Genomic DNA, 14,201 nt, shown 5'->3' on the forward strand with positions numbered 1-14,201 from the left:
GGTTTTTGCATGGTGTGTTGTGAGTGATTGGAGTGTCTGAGAGCATGGTGTCTGCAGAGAATTTGAATGTGCTTAAAGTGAGTTATGAGCTGTGTATATGACAACCTCCTTTTCTTGATAAGTCTGTGACTCCATAGAGTCTTAGGATAATAATGATGCATGTCAATCCACCTTCTCTCAACTACAACATCCCCGAATGATGACTTGTTTTCTCTCTCCTTAGAGCAAATTAAAGAGAAAAAACTATATTTACCCACTCCTGAGGACATGCTAAAAATGCTTCCACTGCACAGAAATCCACTTATTCAAAAAATAATGGAACATGTGCCATACAGGATTAAAGACATGTGTCCATTAATAGATGGCATGAACACATCTATTCCCCCACAAGAAGATAAAACAACAATCAATACTACCCTAGAGGGAATCAGTCCTATTTGGTTTTGGATATATTTCATGATAAAGAATTGACAGACATGACTGTCCACACATCTTAGAAGAAAAAAAAAAATCCACGGCTAATGAAAACAAAACCTCTCAATATAGGAAGCCAGTTGATATTGCCAAAAATGTCATGGATTCCCACAAAACATTGACATTGAGGCTCTCTCTTGCATAAGTATAATTCAATATGCTTTTACCTACAGGAAACATACCTGAAGCTTGGTGACTTCCATTTTATGAAACATAACTATCATTCATAAGAACAGGATAGAATGGTCCTTGACCATGGAGAAGTTGCTATCCTCATGCTTAACCACATTCCTTACAGCATATTCCACTTAATACAAATGTAGAATCAATTGTTATTAAACTCTGTCTGTCAGACTTCCATAAGAATATGCTGCATCTATCTTTCTCCTACTGCATTTTCAGGATATCATTTTGCAATTACCACTCTCTTGGGTAGTGCCTGAACAAACATCAGAGGAAGAGTTGTTAAATGAACATGTGACAACAACAATCTCTCCTTCCTGAACATAGGAAACAATGCATTTTTTCACATGCCTATATGCATGTTCTCTATCTGCCCATCCTCCCTTTTCTCACTATTCAAATAAGAACATGTAGACATCTTTTATGGGAATGACCACTTGCCTGTGATATCTGCCTTTTTGCATGGACAACTGTGTACTGCATCATGAATATTATGATAGAAAATCAAGCAAGCTGACTAGTCCCATCTCCTCTACTTTAATAGAATTTGATTTTACAATAGTCAGCTCATATGTTAGTGATGTACTAAACCACATGATGGAGTGTATAACAAGCTGCAACAACTTTTGCAATTCCTAAAACGTAGTTAGTTTTCATATTTCCCTAACCTGTGATGGGATGATGATTGCACAGCAGCCAAGGAAGCTCAGAAGAAAGCATGGAATATGTTCTGCAGATAGATACCCCCTACAACAACAACAAATTTGCTCTCAAATGTGCTTGAACTCAAGCAAGGTATATCTATTCTTGGAGCCAGAAGGAATCCTGCATCCATTATACATCTTTTGTAACAATAGCAAAGAAATATAGGATAAAATCTGGAAAATGAAAATATCCCACCCCACCAGCTTACCATCCTTGAACATAATAGATGCACAATTACTGACCCAACAGCAGTTTCTTATAAACTAGGGAAAAACATCAACAGTATCCCCCAATTTCTGTGCCCAAAAATGCAAAGCAGAAAAACAACAAATTTTGTTTTCCTTTCGAGTTATACTGAATACAATAAGCCATTCATGAAAGGAAAGAAAGCTGCTTTGTTTAAATGTCACCCAGCTGCTCTTGCACTAGATAGCATTCATTATGAGATCGTCCAATATTTTTCACCATCAGCCATGAATCAACTCTTCACCTTAGGAACATAATTTTCTGTGACAATGGGTCTCCTGATCTATCCCAAAAAGCTATTATTGCCTTTCCTAAACCAAGAAACTCTTCAGAATCTCCAATACTATCGTTTAATTGTTCTGATCAGTTTCATCTATACCTGGAACTCAGACTTTTACAAATATTAATCTTTTTTTATGTTGAACCCATACATGAGAGATTGGTGGATCAACCTATAGTACATTAGTACTGGGTTGGGAAAGAAGTTACTTGTTCACATTTGATTTAAATGACTGTGTATCGTATTCCTTGGGGAACACAACAGGGGGATGACTATTCCACAGTACAGCAGTTGCAGGAATGAAGGAGAAGGAAAAGAAACTTGTTCTGTGGGTTTCAGGATGCACTGTGAATGGCTGTTGAGCAGCAGCTGCATGTGTTCTGACAAACTTAGTACTAAGTGGGGGAATTATTGTGCTATTTCAGATGAACATTTTCTATGGAAATATTTGTAGATTACAAATATTGCAGAGACCATTCGTCTGTGCAAAAGTGGGGGGAGTGAGCTGGTAATCCCTGTTGCACTGGAAGTTCTTGGGACTTGTATTTGACAATAAACCTAGTTACCACCTTTTCATATGACAGTTGCAAGATTAGTACCATAAAACAATGAACATCATTTGCACTCTGTGTTTCACATCTTGTGTTGATGACAGATCTTTGCTTCGATTGTACTGGGCACTTGATTAAGACAAAGCTTTGTTATGAATCCCAATCCACCATCAAGCTATAAGAACTGTAACATTTTGAAGTTCGCCGCCTCTAGCCTGTCAAGGCAAATGAACTACTTTTGTTGCTGCTACAATTTCAACAGCTGTCTTTTATTATAAATTAAAGATACCAAGAAATTATATACTTGGTTTAATCCTTTATCCAAGTGTAAGCAAACAAAGTTTGTGCCTGAAGTATTTTCAGGACTGGGGCAACTTGTACATAGAACCTAATGACTTTACATCACTTGCCTTAGTTTTCATGATACAAAGCACATCTCCTTGCAGACATGTATAATGCTGTGCATTTTGGGAAGAGTCGCTACCCAGACTGGTTTCGACCTTTATTGAGGTCTCATCAGTGGGAGCCAGAGGTGATAGTAAGGTTGAAGTAATGCAGAAGTCATATTTTCATATATGAGTAGCCAAAAGGTGTCCCCCCTTATTATTAAAATACTCTGCATTATAGATAGCTGTCTCTACTGTATGCTATAAAAATAAAAATCCCCATCAGTCCATCCCATGTGGACTGATGGGGATTTTTATGGACACAATGGAGGAATCTGTACACCACCCATCAGACTGCCATAAAATCCTTTAGTTAGGGAATAAAAGCTCATAGGTTCTAGATATGGGCATAGACAACATAGTGCCGATGCCACTAAATACACTACTGCCATGCCCTTCATGCTTAGCACCATGCAGCTTCTCTTTCTGCAGGCTACCTGAACATTCTACCCATGCTGTTGTCTGCCAGCTTCTGTGTACTTGAAAGAGCACAGAAAGGAATTTTTTTACTTATGTACATAGGTAGTTCAAAATCAGAAAATCTAGTGGGAAGACCCGTGTTCCAGACAGCACAATATCTGCTCAGATCCCAGTGGAATGTATCAACTCTACTGCTGAGTTGTATGTGATAGAACTTGCTTTAAACTACATAAGACCTCAAACACTACCAAAGGTGCATTATGTATACCAATTCACAAAGTTTTCTACAGCCAATGGATGTTTAGTGCTGCAAAAACATGTCCAAGGTTCTCTCATCTATGCTTCTGTTGAATTCCAAGCTACATTGGAATTAAGAAATAATGAGATTATTATTACAGGCAACTTCAAGGAGTCCATAGCCTCATCGAGGCAGGCCCTAAACATCATGCCAAGAACTATCCAACATTTACTCAGTATCTATCTTACTTTGCTTTGCACTCATTCACAGTCATGGCACCCACAACAGACTCTGGCAACCTATTCCACTCATTCACTACTCTCTAAGCAAAAAACCTAATTCTAACACACTTGCTAACTACACTCTTACTCAGTTTCCATGGATGGTTCCTAGTTCTCCCACCAACACACCTGTTCTGAAAAACTTACTCTGAATTAATCTTGTAAAACCTTTCAGTAATTTGTTTTTCAATCATATCACCCCTTTTCTACCTATCAACCAGTTTCTGTAATCCACAAATCTTCAACTTGTTCTTGTAAGGTTCATTCCATAGACCTGCTACCATCTTGGTCACTTGCCTCTGGATCCTCTCCACCTCCTCATCACCAAGATATCCTGGTGCTTAGAATTGCATGCAGTAATCAAGATGGGATGTTATCAAAGCTCAATAAAGAGGAACAATAACCTGCTTGTCTCTGCTCATCAAAGTATTCTTCAGTAACCAAGTGATCTGATGAGCCTTTAGCCACTTTTGCTATGCTTCCCCTAAACTTTAACTCCCTATCCATTAACACTCCCAAGTCTCTGGCTTCATTAATTTCCTGGAGTACAGTTCCATCAATGTGGTATACAGCTGGTAATCTTTTCACCCCAAAATACATAACCTTACACTTTTGCCACAATAAACCAACATCCACTCTCCTTTGCCAAATCTTCCAATCTATCCAAATCATCCTGCAGAATTTTGACATCATCTGTATTAATTATTGCTGTACTTATCGATACAACTTTGCATCATTGGCAAATAACGGAACGGTTCCTCTCGCATCCTTTCCTGTATCGTTGCACCTTGAACAGCTCATTTCTAAAACTTTCATCTACCTGTACCCTGCGCTGTTAACAGGCAGATCATATGACAAACTTTTATCCTAATTTTATCTTTGATTCCATCGTGGAATCAAGAGACCAATAATAAGCTCCTTTGAATCAAGCCCGAAATTAAATTATGGCAATCTAGTTTATGCAAAGTCTGTAAAGAAGTTGTTGTTCTTTCTTGGCTCCCTAGGTCATAGTCATCTCGTGCACACTTTCTTATTGTGGGTGATGACATGCCTGTGTGTAAGTTCTGTAGTACCAGACATACCATCAATCATATTTTGATCCCTTATACACTCAGTCAAATTCGGTGTTTTATTATTGTTATTTTATATTGTGTTATACTTGTTTTATACACCTTTTTTTTACACTTATATTTTTTTATGCATTTTAATGCATAAATGCATAAACATGCATAAATGCCTGTTTATGCATTTATGTATTTATCATAGTTATTACTGACAGTTTGCCCATAGTTGTCCTTGAACCATGAAACTCCAAACAGATGAAAAATTCTTGCACCTTCATATGAAACTGACTAACTCATCTTTAACTGAAATGTACTTATGATTTGTGCACCCTAGATGGAATTCAGATCCTGTTCTTTCCGATCAACAAATCATGGTCACTTTCATGACTTCATTTAAGGAGATGCTCAAAAGAATTTTTTTCAGTTAAAGATGAGTTAGCTAGTTTAATATGAAGGTGCAAGAACATCTTCTTTACAGACTTTGCATAGACTAAATTGCCTTATTACATAAAGATCTAGATCAGAGTTTCTGGATTATGAAACTTTTTTTCAGGCCTCCAATAAGTGAGCAGTGGTCCCACTCGACTAAAGCCATTCGTACAAATCTGACAGTAGACATTAGATGTTTATGAAGAATGTTGATTAGTCTACAACAGGTTTTTGTGGGCCTGATATGACACTTATAGCTAGAAATTACTTAAGATTAAAAAAAAAAATTCTGTGATTATTCTATGCTTTGCTCTCAAATGTGTTTAATTTATACATACTGTATATATCTTTAGGGTATCCATGCACAAGAACAGAGGACTGCACAAGTGCCATATCTGGTAATGTCCAGTGCAATTTAGAGCAAAATCATTGTATTTGTGTTGAAGGATATGTTGAATTAAATAAAAAGCCAAAATGTGTTCCAGGTATGTATACTTGAACCTTACTATTGTATTATTTCTTGTTATTTCTCTTTAGATGTATTAAATATGAATTTATCCAGGTTATTACAGTCTACATATTGGTTTACATAAAATTTACTTCTGGTATTGAAACTGGTACAAATTTGACTGTTGATTTTGGAACAGTTTCACTATAACAAACTCTGAAAAAGTTCTCACCAAAGCATCTTAACATCAGTTCTATGTTAAAGAAAATTCACTATAACAAACTATTCATTTTATTATTATTATTGCAATCCAAGAACTCATTACCGAAAATCCACCAGTTAAATGAGGTATTTTAAGTACCTCTAATTTAACTGAGATATTTTGCCTGTCCTACTCAACTCTCTGGGATTATCCTTCTAGCTCATGCAGTGTCCATCATCCTTTTTAAATTAGCAGTCAGTGTACTCACCGCTTTCCTGGAAATACATTCCACTAATCATTATCATCATCATTTTCTTCTATCACTTATCAAAAAATTTGCTTTTTGTTTATATATAGAGCTGAAAGTCTTCAGTTTGGCTTAAGATATTAAAATAAAGGATATCATGGTTCCATCCATATTTTACAGCCAAATAGAGAAAGAAAGGTTTTGAAATTTACTGAAGATCTTTAATTATAATATACTTTCTGCATCGGAGTTGCCTTGGTATGCACTACTTATGACACAAGCTCTGCCTAGTAACTCATATTTTCACCTCTTAAATTAGGTTTCACTGGCTTGACAGTTTCAGGCTGTTAATTCTCATCACAGACCAGGCAGAAACTAGTTTCTGCCTGGTCTGTGATGAGATATACTTATCAACAGGTTAAGTATGAGGAAGTGGTATCCCAAAAGAAGGTCACAGGAATCTGTTTTGGTACCATTAGGTAGTTTAACTTGTATATGTTAATGATACTGGGACAGGCTCAACTGCTAGTATGTGGCTTTTTGTAGATAATGTGTGAAGTTGCAAAGAATGATAACAAGCAGTGCAGATGCCATGTCATTACAAGAAAATCTGAATCGACTGCATGGATTTTCAAATGAGTAGAGCTACCAGTTTAATGTTGCAGAATGTAAATTCTTGATATTCAGTAGGTAAGGATGACATGCACAGAACATAATGGAGGAAATTTTTTAGGAGGTAGAGGAGATGATAAATCTAGAAGTGGTTGTGGACAAAGACTTGAAATTTAGGGGTCACTTTGTTAAAATCACAATGGATTGTGGCAATGAAGAGGAGGAGGAATGTATGTGTATGTGTGTTTAAGAAATTTAATGACTTCTGGCCAAGAGATATTAAAATAGAAAAAAACTTATTTGAATGCATAACTAGTTTTGTCTTAGAAGACTTGATCAGGTGCATAAAACATGAAAAGAGAAATACAAAAGTATATATTACAAGAGAACAACAGCTATAAATTAACTCGCAAATGTATTGCTGACATTTGAAGGTAATTCTCAATACTATAGTATTGATGGGCATGACCTCGTGTACACCAGAGTTGGATAGCTGAAGAGTGACAATCATGTTATATCTAAGGTTAGTATTAATTCTGCTCACCCTAACATTGAAGATTCTGTCACTAGATGCTATAATGAGGTTGGAGAGAAGAATTATGGAATCAACAGAAATTGTCCTCAGTCCAGTCCATCTTAATACTAACCTTGGCTACAACCTATCTGATTCACTCTGCAGCTATCCAACTTTGGTGTATGCAAGTAAATGTCGGCATGAACAAGCTCAACAATATTGTGGCATCCAGAACACTTTCAAATGTCAGCAATATGTTTGCAAGTTAATTTATAGCCGTTGTTCTCTTGTAATATACATTTTTATGCCTGTTATGTTATGCACCCAATGAAGTCTTCTAAGAACAAAACCAGTAATATGTTCAAATAGTTTTCTCTAATTTAGTATCTCTCGGCTCTAGTCATTAAATTTCTTTGTCATATAGCCGAGTAAATTCATTGCATCAAATATATATCTTCATCAGCCATTGTCAATCCACTGCTGAATGAGAACCTTTCCAAGATTACTCCAAAATTGTGTATCCATGGTTCTCCTTTCCCATGTCACTCCTGCAAATCTGATGATATCATCAATCCACCATGATTTTGGTTGGTGTCATGATCATTTTGCCTCTGGTGGAATCCAATCCAGTGCTTCTTTTGTCCATCATTGATCTTGTCTTCAAGCAATATGCCCAGCTCATTGCCACTTCAGATGTTTCACTCTTCTTATGATGTCAGAGACTTTGGTTTGATTTCTTATCCATATATTTCTTTTGTGATCCAGTCTTGTGATACCAAGCCTACTTTCTATACTAAATTGTCTTGTTTTTAATTTTTGAATTTCCTTCATTTAGTGTCCATGTTTAACAGCCGTATATCAATATAGGAAGAATACATCAATTAAAAACTTCTTTTTTCAGGCATAATGGCAATTGGCTTTTTAAATAGCGACTAATTTTCCAAATGCTCTCCATTTAATTTCACCCATAATATTTTGTTCCATTGAGATACTTTGTCCTAAGTATGTGTAATGATCTGCTTGTTCAATTTCATCATTACTGATTTTGATTATTTCTAGTTAGACATAGCTATTGAACATAACTTGAGTCTTGTTCAGGTTTATCTTTAGTCCAGCTGCTTTGTTAGCAACTTGGAGTGCATGGATAAGAGTCTGTAATTCACTTGCAGTTGAAGTTGAAGATAATTGTCACCTGCAAAGCATAAATGGCTTAAATATCTTCCATTTATCTTCAGACCTTTCTCTTCCCAATCAAGAAGTGTGAATATTTCTTCTATAGACATGCTGTGGATAATTTTGGAAATATTGTGTCACCCTGTCTTATGCCTCTCTATTTCCACAGTAGAGATATTTCCATTGAAATAAATTGCTGCTATTGCATTGGTGTATGCTGATTTGATGGTTCTGACATATGGCTCCTCCACTTGCTGGTTTTGTAATACTTTTAAGTACTGCAACAAGTTTTTACCAAATCAAATGTTTTTTCATAATCAATAAGCCAATACATAATAACTGATGTTCATTCCTGTCCTGCCAGGTGTCTTCTCCCTCCAGGAGATTGACTACCATGTGTCTCCACCATGTCCTATTCTGCGCCTCTGCTGTATTCCTCATATGTTCATTACACTGTTCAATAATCTGTTGTGCATCTTGAATATGGTCCATTGTGCCAAAGCCACTTCAAAAGTCTGCCTGTTCTTTTGGTTATAGTAGGTCTAGAGTTACACAAAGCCTATAAGCCAAGACCTTTGTAAACACTTTGTAAACCATCAATAGTAGCATGATGAGTTAGTAGTTCATCAAGTCTTTTGCTTAACATTTTGTGTCTCTCAGAATTAGGATAGCATTCTTCCATGTTCTTGGTACGTCATTTCTCTTCAGACATAGGGTAAATAGTTTTGCCAAGATTTTGTAGATTATTTCCCCACCTGCTTTTCGAAGTTCAGCTATAACTTCATCCTCACCTGCAGCTTTTCCATTTTGCAAGGCTTTGGATGTTCCACATAACTTCTGGTATTATCGGTGGCACTTCAGCTACTTTGTAGTGGTCTTCTTCATTTGATTCATAATCCTGATTATTATTATTATTATTATTAGACACCTCCAGGGAGTCCAAAGACTCATCGAGGGAGAGTGTGCCAACAGCATCGAACGATTGGCCCCCTCCAACTACTAACCGCGCTCAAGCTTACTTAACTGAGCCATTAGTAGCAGAGGCTCTACCAATCGACCAACCTTTGCCGGCTGATATAATACTGAGTAAAATTCTTTAGTTCTTTTTGCTATAGCATATCTATCTCTGGTTGTAGTTTGATTGCAACCATCAGTTTATTGTTGTTCGTCAATTGTTTGACTTTTTTGAGACTGGTTGTTTTCAATTGTTAGTTTTATTGCATATTTTTATTTATTTTTTATTTCTTCAATTTTATTCTGTAGGTTATTTGCTTGTTTAATTTCTCTTCATTTCTTCATAAGCTGTTTTGTTTCTTCAGAATATTTGTCCTGTTTCTATTCTCTGGTATCATCTATTTCAAGTGAGCATTGTAAAAGGTGTTGGGTAATAATACTACTTTCTGATGGATCAGCATTGTAATCTGTAATAAGATTTTTAAATCTATAGTTTAGTTCATGTCGGAATATATCTTTTTTTAATGTTGCGTTTGTGTACATCTGTTTTGCTTTAATCTTCTAATATTTTCTTCTTTTTTTTTTTGGCAGTTTATTTGAATCTTACTGCATACCATACAATGGTTACTTCCATTGTTGAAGGTGTTGATAACAGACAGTCCTGAAAGATGTATTGCTAAGGATAGTCAGTTTCATTAGTTTTCCATGTCGACTTCCTATGTTTTTTCCCTTGAAAAAAGATTTTCATGAAGTACAGGTTTACTTTTTCCTGAAAATTCTATTTGCGTTGCTCCTCTCTCTCACACACACAGACACACACAGCATGGTGCTAAAAAGGTGGGGGTCGAACTTTAGTACTGAAGTTAGATACCCCCTTCATTACACACACAATGAGATATGCTGTTCAACTGCATGCACATTCATAGAAGAGCACGTGTAGAGTTTATGCCATTACATTTAGCTATAGCAATGATGTTGGAAGAAAAGACATTTATTGTTGAGCATTATTTTCGTTCATACAGAGTTGGTAGAACAAATGGTCCAAGCCTACAATGTGTTTGCGAGGCGTTTCTGTAAGTGTGCCTCAAGCAATAGTGTCATCATTGCCTTAAGAGGTTTCAATGTACCGGGAGTGTTCTGCTGCAATGCAAAGGGCATTCGGGGAGACCACGAACTGTTAACACAAATGAGAGAATCACAGGCATATGCTGGAGCAAGTGCAATAAACATCCATTTCATGCACAGGTATTCCAACAGGACAAAGCAACCTGTCACACATCACGTGGTTCTAGAACCTATTTGTCAGAACACTTACCCAGGAGGCACATTTCGAGGTTTGCAGATTTCCCATGCCCTTCACATTCTCCTGATCTCGCATCACTTGATATTTTCATTTGGGGTATATTGAAGGAATTGATATTCCACCATGACCTGCCTTCAGACCTTGATGAACTGAGGGATAAAATTGCACATCTTCAGTAGATGCTTCAACCCTTGTTCTTCAAGATCACAGAGAACTTTCACATGCTCTACGAAACCTGTCTTGAAAGACGATGTCCATTTTGAGCACATAATCTACTGTTGTTGATGCTTTATTTGACCAAGATTCTACTGATAGTTGTGGATATACATATCATGTGGAAACATATTTCTTTGTTAATAAACCAATTTACTACATAATATATATCATTATTCAGTACTTTTTTTTTTACCATACTGTGTGTAGCAGGTGGGAGGGGGCTGTCCAGAGAAGATTCAGTACATCAGTGTCAGGTCTCCAGGATATGAAGACAGATTGTGGGAATGCAATTTGATTATTAGATTATGCCTTGTGAAAAGAAATTATATGATTGAGACATATCACCTCAATTTGATGAGGGAGATTTTACCAGGTTAATGTGGAAGGGATTATTCATAGAGTAGAGAGAGGACAGAACAATAAGCCATCCCTTGTAGCTGTATAAAGGAGAGCGTGAGCAAGGAAAGTGAGGAGCAGGTTCTTTGCATGGAGATTGGTTGGGTGGAATGCATTATCTGATGGTATCATGAATATAGAAACTGGGAATGGGATTAATGCACGGTTTTAAATTTTTATTAGTGTGTGGACCTACCACATTGACTCTGTGCAGGTCTAATGTTAATAATAGTCTTAGTTCTAATTGGGTCTTGTAAGAATGGACAGAGGGGATATATTTGTTACATAAAGGAGGCTTCAAACAGATGTAGAAGATTGACCGATCATCATTTCAGGAGTGATGGTGGTCAGGATATTGGAGAAGTTGCTTAAGGGCAAAATTCAGGAATGGTTGAATAGAAATAGTATACTACATGGGGGAAGGTAACATGGTTTTGTGAAGATGGATTATGCTTCAGTAATTTATTCACTTTTTATAATAAAGTGAGCTCCAGGTTGGATAAAAGGAACAACTATTCTATATAGTTGGACTTTGCAAAGGTGTTTGACAACATATTATCCATATTGAACTGTTACATCAACTGTCGAAAATGGGTGCATAACTTATTTTAACAGTATTACAAAATTAAATGAACTAAATTATAAAAAATATGTACTGGCTTATGTCACTGGACTTCAAACCAGCATCTTCAGACCACAAGTTACAGTTAACATGCCTCATTGAGTAAGTGAAACATTTAAATTGTAATAGACAAAAGATCTGAAGTCTTAATTTTTACAGTCAGTGATGACTATGAATCATTCTCCTAAACTGAACAAGTATGGTTGCATTAATTTGCCAAAAATTTGGGAGACTTAAGTTCAACTCCTACATAGTTGTAATACTTTTTTATAACATTAGAGGGTGCCAGTTAATAAACCATATTTTTTATCACTTAGTTTATTTGGTATTGTAATACCATTGAAATAAATTATGAATAATGTTCAACACCTAAGCTTGTATATTAGATTGTAGAAAATGGTGTCGATATGAAGCTGGTGATGTGGATAACTGTGCAACTCATGGGCAGGCATCAGAGAATAGATTACGGAGAGTAGAGCTCTGGGGAAGGCATGTGACTAGTAGTATTTTGCACGGCTATGTATCATGTCACTATTATTTAATTTGTGCATGAATGCTATGGGAAATGATATGAAGGGAAATATTCAGTTGTTTGCTCATGATGTAGAAACTAGGTAGAGCAATAATTAATAAAGATGATGTCCAGATCTTGTAGGATGATTTAAATATTATGTGTAAAGGAGAGTAGTTGTCAGTTAATAATTGAACTGGGCTGAAGGAAATCGAGACTAGGAATGTGGAAGTGCTGGTGGACTGGGAGTTAGTTAGTTATTTTGTATGCATGGCTAAAATAGCTTTTAGGATTATCTGATTATTGAAGAACATCTGACAAGCAGAGATGGCCAAGATGACAAGCAGAGATAGGTGAACAGATTTGTCCACTGCTCTGGACAAATCTGATCACCTAGGTTTCTTGGGAATGAGGAAGAGGTAGCATGGATCCAGTGACCAAAAGAGTGGTCACTTGTCACTGGATTCTTTTCAGGATAAATTGAAGATTTGTGAACTGCAGAGATTGATTGATAGGTGGTAAAAGGGATAGGATATGATAATATAAGTTACTTTAAAGGGTTTTATAACCCTTTATAAGTGTGATACACTGGAAATCATTCAGTATTAGCATGCAACAAAACTAGGATCATCCCTGGAAAATAGGTGTTGGTTAGCATAAGAAACTAAAATGTTTTGCTTGAATGTGGCGAATGAGTAATAGGTTGCCACAGTCACTCATGAGTGCTTTGTTTGTGGATGAATTCAAGTGACCTCTGACAGGTTTTATGGAAATGATGGTTAGTGGTTTGGGAAACTTAGTGGCCTCCTGTGATGAGTCATGGACTTCATGGATATGCTAATATGATATAATGCATTTTTAATAAATGTAATCAGTACTATTTTTAGAGCTTAAATATGGCAAGACAAGTTGAAGTCTGCAGGACTCATGACTTTACCCAGGGTGTTACTGGAATGCAGCTGAGATTAGTTGTTAAATTATGATTATTCTTCTCCTTTCAGTACAGGTAACCCTCATATAATGCAGATGTTAGGTTCCATAGAAAAAGTAGGGTTATGTTCCGAAATCATTTTTTTTAAATTATGTAAACAACAATGACATATCCAACAAAAATATTTTTTCAGTTAATTCAGATAATTCATGTAAGTTAAGAAAACATATAAACTATGAAACAAATGCATACTATAAAAATTACATATTGTACGTAAACTTCATTGCACATAATGTATAAATGTTTTAGGCAAAATAAAATAAAGTGCATATTTTAATCGTCATCAGTGTCTTCAAAAATAACATTTCGTAGATGTTCCTTATTTACGAGTGGCCGGACGTCGTCATCACTTGAAATCTCTTGGACATCATATGCATAATTCTCATTGCTTATTTCGGCTAGTTTAGTTATCAAGAAGTCAGTAATAAGACCTTGCTTACCACCATGCTGCAGTTTTTCAATGTGCACTATAACTACCTTCTTCAATGGTTTTTAAAAGTTCTGCTGGGTATGTCCTGGCTGCTTCTACGTCTGCTGATGTTGATTCTCCCTGGATTTTAAGATTATGCAAAGAAAACTGCCTTTTAAAGTTTTCGAACCAACCCTTACTGGCACAAAATCCATGCTGAGAGCTTTTTATTTAATAAGATTTTCATCCAAAGGAATTTTCTTTTGAGTGCAAACTTCTATACAAA

General features: G+C 36.2%; 1 protein-coding gene across 3 annotated transcripts in view; it reads left to right on the forward strand.

Moving 5' to 3' along the window:
* Positions 1-14,201, forward strand: part of LOC150106188 (uncharacterized) — a 185,288-nt gene that overhangs the window by 14,088 nt on the left and 156,999 nt on the right. For all 3 annotated transcript variants that reach the window (XM_090392218.1, XM_090392220.1, XM_090392219.1), the window contains exon 2: positions 5,671-5,802. In XM_090392218.1, the coding sequence (XP_090248344.1) occupies positions 5,671-5,802 (132 nt within the window). The remainder of the gene's footprint in view (positions 1-5,670; positions 5,803-14,201) is intronic.

This window comes from Typopeltis vanoorti, chromosome 5 (genome assembly GCF_054136105.1).
Source record: "Typopeltis vanoorti isolate ZY-2024b chromosome 5, IOZ_Tvanoo_1.0, whole genome shotgun sequence".
Taxonomy (NCBI): Eukaryota; Metazoa; Arthropoda; class Arachnida; order Uropygi; family Thelyphonidae; genus Typopeltis; species Typopeltis vanoorti.